This window comes from Delphinus delphis, chromosome 12, assembly GCF_949987515.2.
Source record: "Delphinus delphis chromosome 12, mDelDel1.2, whole genome shotgun sequence".
Taxonomy (NCBI): domain Eukaryota; kingdom Metazoa; phylum Chordata; class Mammalia; order Artiodactyla; family Delphinidae; genus Delphinus; species Delphinus delphis.
In genome coordinates, this window is record NC_082694.2 from 82,609,513 (window position 1) to 82,617,155 (window position 7,643).

Genomic DNA, 7,643 nt, shown 5'->3' on the forward strand with positions numbered 1-7,643 from the left:
TACTGCTCTTGTTCTCTCTGTGTAATCAGACGAGTATTCACGTTTCAAGTTGGTCATACGATGGGTGATGAGTGTGGTCCATGAGCTAAGACCGAGTGAAGGACAAATCAGAATTCTCATAGCACTTCTCTGTGGCTCGACCTGGAGAGCTGCCTTTGTGTTGAGGCCTTTGTAGAAGGTGAATGAGTTGCCGAGCTGCTCACATGCCTAACTCATGCGTGGATTACATATAGAACGCTTCAACAGCGTAAGTGCCGCTGACTGTTACGGTAAATTACAGGCTTCAGAAATATTGCTCCTTTGCCTTTTGGCTTCAGAAATGTGATTTAGTAAGATAAGTAGCAACCATTGAAATATGTGGAACCCCCACTTAAAATACTAAATTAGTGGGTGTTTGGAGCAGCCATTGTTTCTACTAGGGATCTGCGGAGTCTGAATAATGACGATTCTCTCCATTGATTGTATTAAACGAACGCCATTTTCTGTCTTTACTAAATTTGTGAAAGATCATTCTTCGTGTGATCAATTCTAATTAAAACTTGTTTCAAATGGTAAATCGAAACAAAATGCTAATTAATATGTCATTCTCTTAAATTTCCTGCAGTAAAACCCTTGAAGACCGGTTGAAACTCGAAGCGAAAAATGGGACATTGAGTGTATCGGACACCACGGTTGGCAGCAAACAGTTGACATTTACATTAAAGAAGGTAAGGTGCTTTTTAATGTTCTTTTTTAATTTACAGAAGCAAAACAGGCCTCCAGTAGTGTTGTGTGTGTGACCTCAGAGCTGCCTTCTCAGGCTTTTCCCCTGTTGAGGAGCTGTGCTCTCTTCAGGCATCTTTCCTGCAGCCAGGACGCGTCCTGGGCCGCAAGCACACAGCTTGGCCTCGGCAGAGCTGGCGTGTGTCTGGTGTCCTGAGGGAGACAGGGCCTCAGTGACCCCAGGCATGGTACTGTTGGTGAGGAGCTGCCGTGTGGTTTCTGGGTGGCTGGACCACCTGAATAGGGCCTTCTGAAGCACAAGTCGTGGCCTCCTGTGGTATAATGGAATAGTTCAGGCTCACATGGACTTAAAGGAGATCAAGAACTGGTGAGTTCTGATGTGTTCATGGCAGTAAGATCAGCTTGTCCAGGGTAGGTAGTTTCTGTCGGTAGTAGGTTATTCTAAACTGACTTATAACAGTCATTTCTTCAGCCGGCATTGGTGATGCCTGGCACCGATTGAAGGAGGAATAAGCTGCTTTAAATATTTGCTGGGAACTCATGGGTGACGCTCTTGCCAAGTCTTGGCTCCCTGTGCACCGATGCCAAACATAAATACAGAGATTGGGAAGATAAGAAGTGAAGAGGCTTTTTATTTTCTGTGCCAGGCAAAGGGAAGACACAATAGGCCAGCGCCTCAAGAACTGTGCCCCCGCTTCCCGGGGAGGTACAGGGATTCTTATAGGGGAGTTCGCAGTCCGAAGTGAGTGATAAGGGTCAAAATGGTGAAGGTCTTACATTCTTCTTCTTGCATTATTTCAAGACAGTCCCCACTGGAGTCAGGCAACCAGGTAATTGGGTCCAGCAGCCCGGTAATTGGGTCCGTTAGTCTCTGGGTTATCGGTCTGTGACCTCCTTTCTGAAGTGCAAACGGCTACAAGGGGTGATTTGCTACAAGAGATTACAGGGGGAGCAAATACCAGGTGTAGAATGTAAATTACACAGGATTAGGGGTGACAGGTTAGCTTTGTGAAGGACAGATCTAACTACAGACACTACAGATTGGTAACAGTTAAAATAAAACTAGGATTGATTAACTCTTTCAGGCCAGGTTATGTTTCTTCTCTAGCCTGTTCACTGTTCCCTTCATTTTTCTTTGTTCTCAGGAGAGGGAAAACTTCATTTCTATTTTTGCTACATGGTTTTATTTGTCAAATTTTTTTTCTCATTTAGTCAGTCTTCCTTAATATACATTGTCTCCAAGAGGGAAAGAGTGACAAAGACTCCGCCTCTGATTCTTTTTTAAAATTGAGTTCTAATTCACATATCATAAAATTCATCCTTTTAAAGTGTACATACAGTTCAGAGGTTTTAGTATATTCACCAAGCTGGGTGTTCATTACCACTGTGTAAATCTGGAACGTCCTCATCGCCCCAGAAGGAAACCCCTGTGCAATCACCCCGTACTCACATCTCCCCTGCCTAGGGGTTTGCCTGTTCCAGACACTGTATATAAATAGAATCATACAACATGTTTTCTTTTGTGACCAGCTTCTTTCGCCTTAGCATGTTTTAAAGATTAATCCATGTTGTAGCACGTGTAAGAACTTTAGTCCTTTTTATGACTGGTATTTCATTGTGTGGATATACCACATTTTGCTTATCCTTTAATCTGTTGATGGACATTTGGGTTGGGTTTTTTGTTGTTGTTATTATGAATAATGCTGTTGTGAAAATTCAGGCCTATGTTTCTGCATGGACTCTTGTTTTTATTGCTCTTGGGTATATACCTAGGAATGGAGCTGCTGAGCCATATGATAACTGTTTAACCTTTTGAGGAACGGCTAGACTGTTTCCCAAAGCGGCGGCACCATTCTACACTCCCACACTCCCGCAGTGTATGACGGTTCCACTTTATCCCCTTCCTTGCCAACACTTGTTATTGTTCGTCTTTTTTATTGTTGCCATCCTAGTGGGTGTGAAGTGGTATCTCATTATGGTTTTGATTTACATTTTCCTGGTGACTAATGAGGGTAGAGCATCTTTTCATGGGCTTATTGGCCATTTGTATATTTCCTTTGGAGAACTGTCTGTTCACATCCTCTCCCATTCATCTCTGATCCTTTGACAGTTCTCTTGGTGTCATCAGGAGGCTTGGCAAACGATAAGGACATTTTTTTTCTTAGTTACCATCCATTATCCATTGTATTAGATACAATAAAAAGAAAAAGCAAAAAAAAGAAGAAAAGTTGTTTTTTCCTTGTGATGAGAACTCTTAGGATTTACTGTCTTAACAGCTTTCATGTGTGTAATATAATAGAGCAGTGTTAGCTAACTGGAAGTTTGTATCTTTTGACCACCTTTCTCCAAGTCCCCCCTCCTCCCACCCCGCCTCAGAACATCTTTATTATAAGCATAAGAAGCTTTTCAGTTAAATCTGCCTCCATTTAGAGCAAATTTGCACTCTTACACTTCTCATTTAAATAAGCCAAAACTGGCTCTGTGTTCAGATGAACTAACTGTGCCTGTACCTAGTTTCTTAGAAATTCTCTGTGTACCGTCAAACATTTCCCGATTCCCCCTGAAGTCCAAGAGGCCGAGGTGGCGTCAGGCGCACGGCAGCTGTGGGAGGACCTCAGGCTCGCGGCTGCCCTGGCCCTGCGCTCCCTCTGTGGCACGGAGTGAGCTTCAAGGAGGATGCATGCACACTCCTTTCCCACTTTTTCCCCTTAATTGGAAGGTACTGAGTTGAATATCAGGTTGTAATTCGTGGTAAAGTGAAAATAATATGGTTCTGATTTTCTTGGGTGTTTTCCCCCCGAAAACAAAAGCAACACTGAGTAAAAAGTACTTAACACAGCCTCGTGGTTGGGTCCAGCAGAGGCTTGGGAACTGTTCGGGGGATGCATCAATGGTGTTTGGCTTATGCCTGTTTTATCACCTGGCTAACAGAAGTTTAACTATTAAGTCTTAGTTTTACTTAAGAATATTTAGGGAATTGTTTGTATATTTGTTTATACAGATCGTTTCATACTAGGGGTACAATATAGTCAGGTAAGATCTCGAGTTTCCCCAGTGTTTTCATACGTGAATCGAACTGAGGGAGAAAACCTATGCTTTAATATTACTTAAAATTGTGAGGTGGCAGAACTGGGCCTAGGCCCCAGATCCTGTTTCAAACGCCCTGCAGTTCAGTCCCTCAGGGGCCCTGGGCCGCTGCTAGTGCGAGGGTGTGGGTTTGTGTTCATCCTCCCCTGTCTCTGTGACAGGGCTGCTGTGGCTGTAGGGGAGGGAGTCGGGACAGGAGCAAGGAGGGGAGTGAGCTAGTTGGCTCTTCGGTCATAGCAAATGGGTCACGTGGTGGCGACGTCTTCCAAATACAGCCTCTTTTCAGAAGGGGGCTGATGAGAGGTTTTCCTGGACAGGGGTTTGTCTGCAGGACGATCGCTCTTGCATACGAGCTCCTGCGTAGGCTCCTGCCTTGTGGGAACCCGTGGGCAGGGCCTCATGGAAAGGGGCTTTGCCACCGGACACATAAGGGAAATCTACCACTGATGTCTGTATTAGAGACGCATAACAGCACCTGACTTAGAAGCCCCACCCAGAACACCTTGTTCATCTTTATTTTATTTTCCCAAAGTTATTTGGACAAGAAGCACTTTTTCTAGGGATACTTTTTTTAAAAAATAAATAAATTTATTTATTTTTGGCTGCGTTGGGTCTTTGTTGCTGCGCGCGGGCTTTCTCTAGTTGCAGCGAGCGCGGGCTACTCTTTGTTGCAGTGTGCGGGCTTCTCGTTGCAGTGTGCGGGCTTCTCATCGCGGTGGCTTCTCTTGTTGTGCGGAGCCGGGCTCTAGGTGCACGGGCTTCAGTAGTTGCGGCACGCAGGCTCACTAGTTGTGACTCGCGGGCTCTAGAGCGCAGGCTCAGTAGTTGTGGCGCACGGGCTTAGTTGCTCCGCGGCACGTGGGATCTTCCTGGGCCAGGGCTCGAACCTGTGTCCCGTGCACTGTCAGGTGGATTCTTAACCACTGTGCCATCAGGGAAGCCCCAGGGATACTTTTCAACATGCAAAACCAAATTCACTGATTCACAGGGGTCTTGATGACACCGTTATTTGGTCTGCTAGGGAGTATGCAGTTTCCCTCGGGGTTTCTGAGTTCCGTTAACAAATGTGTATCAGATACCTGCTCTGTGCCACGTTCTGGGGATGCACAGAACAAGGCCGACTTGGTCTTTGCCACCGCAGTCCTCAGGCGCTAGAGGGGGTACACATACAGTCACATCGCTGTAGTGTGGGACGTGCTCCCAGGGAGGCCCGGGGCTGTGAGTGTCGGGCCTGGCCTGGACCATGGAGTGCGGGGCGGATGAGTGAGGGACAGGCTGGATCTTAGAGTCAAGTCAGAGCCGGGGTGGGGCAGGCAGGGTTCCAGGCGCGCTCGGGGATCTGAAGGCGCCTATGCGTGCGAAACAGCCACCTTGGGGAGGGGAACCGTGGCTTTGGGTGTAACTTGAAAGACGTGTAGAGTTGTCCTGTGGGGCCTGGTGAGTAGGTCATGTTCAATTTTAACCTCAATCCTAAGAGCCGTGGAAAGTTATTGAGAAGCTCTAGTTAGCAGAAGACTACATACTGTTTTCATTTTTAAAAAGTCCTGTGGCTGCAGGCTCCTCCCCTGCAGTGAGGGGCCCGTGGGGTGCGGACAGCACCCCGGCCTGGGACGGGGCCAAGGTAGAGCTAAGGGGAGGAGTACACAGGGCAGGCCTTATTGTGAAAAGCCTTTGCAAAAATGGTAATAGTCAGAAAAAGAAGTTAAATAATTATTCGGAATCTCTAAGAGTCTCCTATAGGGGCGATTCGTCTCTTTTTGGTCTTATAAATTGCTTTCCTTTCTCACGATTCCCTCACCTTCCAACTCTTTAAAATATTGAATGATACCAGCTGGAAGTGAACACAGGGACTTTCTCTTCAAGACTGAAATACAAATAGTATTTTCAGGTGCATGGAAAATACAGGTCACAGGCAGGCAGGCTGCGTACGTAGGTGTCTATAAGGCAGTGTTTTTCAACCTTTAAAAATTTGTCCCTGCCCCTGCTTTCACAGTTACCTTCTGTCAGTTCCACCGGCTAAGGTTTTTTTTTTTGAGCTTCATGGTTAGGAGTTTGTATTATCCAAACCACCAAAAATGTCTTTAAAACTCTATAGCTCTTACCTTCATTGCGGATTCTGCGTTGAAACTCCTCTCTTTTAAGAATTTCTGCTAAACGTAGTGAAACTGTTTGGAGGAGGTCTGGCTCTCGCCTGAGTGTTGAGAACGGTTCCTTTCAAGCAGCCCACCTACCACCCACGCGCCTGTTCCAGCCATGAACTTGTGACTGATGTGTCTGCCGAGCCTTTATCAGCATTTAATGGTAGATCTCTGCCTTTCAAGGGGAGTTTGACTTTCTGGAAATAGCCAAAAACTCTTTGGAACCAGCTCTGGAGACTGAACGCTTAATCATGGGTGGGTTATTATACGCTTTCAGGACACAGAAGTACTTTTGTGTCTTTAAGACAGTCTGAGTAAACTAATGAGTGTCTCTGGCTTGTAAACGAAAGACAGTTCTACATGAGAAGTCGTGGACATCTTGAAAGCAATAGCGTCCTCTTAAAATTGGCTCTCCTGGGAGGGGCCGTGTTGTGTGGGGAGTTGGAAAGCCAGCCTCAGACTGTGTGGTTTAGACCCGTGTGTCAAGGCCGTTCTCTTACCCAGGGGGTTAGGATTTCAGGTTTCACAGTGACCGTAAAGGTTGGCCCTCGTCCTGCTGTCCCTGCCGGAGCAGGGCAGTGATTGGTGGTTGTGCTGTTGGCATTCTGATGGTCACAAAAAAGGGGTGTTGGCCTTCCCTTTCTCTTTCTCTCTCCCCATTTAATCTTCTCTTTTAGTCGGAACAGCAGAAGAAGCAGCAGGAGGCTGCGAAACTGCACCGACAAGAGAGGAAGACCCTCCGCCGTTCAGCCGGCCACCTGAAGTCCAGGCCCCGGAGAGGACGGCCGTTCCACTGAGTCTGGAACCGACCCCGCGTGTGGTTGGGAGGACCTTGCCTCCCCTACTTGACCATCGTTAGAGGGTGTTGTCTGCGCCGGGGACGCACGCTCCCGGAGCCCCGCGGAAACCCTCGCTGCGTCTGCAGGGGTCGACATCTGGCAGCCGGTCCCAGGCCTCTGGTCAGACTGCGGGGCTGCGCCCGCTGGCCATGCGGTGCCCCCAGGGCTCCCCGAGAACATTGTCCCTTTCCCCGGTTTTAATCAAGTAAACGAGGTGGTGGTTTTTGAATATTGTGAAACGTGCACCGTGACATGAGAGGTTCTCTTGTGCTGAAAACCAGGACTGACGGTCTTCCAGACACTTTCTTGCACTGCCTGCCACCATCCGTGAATCGGCCACCCCGAGATGCCATTCCTGTCTTGCCCGACTTGGGAGCGTCGGTCGTGTTTATGTTTATGAGGATATGCTGGTAGCTGTGTTGCTTGTTTATGTGTTAGTTTGGGATTTTTTTAAATATATTTTTATACCAAGAGAATATAAAGTAATGGTAATAACAGTCTAAAACAAGAAGTGGAAGCTACTGGATATTCTTTTAACTTGGCACAAGATGAAATACAGATTTTTTTTTTTATTATTCTGTTTCTTAAGTGTAATTAGAGACATACTGGCTGGAGAAAATGTTTATAAAAATAAATGCTTTCATTTGAACAGCTTCTTGGAGAGAGACCCATTCCTTGAGTTAATTTGAAAAATAACTTTGGTTTCCTTAGTTTTTTGTGTATGAATGTGATTTTGGAGATGCGTTTCTTTATGTACAACTGGGATAGTGACTCCTTGGATTGTGAATGATAGACTCTAACTCGAAATGCCGTGAGCCAAGGGGCAAAGGCGTCAATTAACAGCCAGGCTGTCGAG

The 7,643-nt window shown here is 46.5% G+C and overlaps 1 protein-coding gene across 1 annotated transcript in view; it reads left to right on the forward strand.

Moving 5' to 3' along the window:
* The window catches only part of NOL10 (nucleolar protein 10), an 88,195-nt gene extending 80,764 nt beyond the window's left edge, over positions 1-7,431 (forward strand). The window contains exons 20-21 of the mRNA XM_060027095.1: positions 605-707; positions 6,626-7,431. Coding sequence (XP_059883078.1) covers positions 605-707; positions 6,626-6,745 — 223 coding nt within the window. The 3' untranslated portion in view covers positions 6,746-7,431. The remainder of the gene's footprint in view (positions 1-604; positions 708-6,625) is intronic.
* The last annotated feature ends 212 nt before the right edge of the window (positions 7,432-7,643 follow it).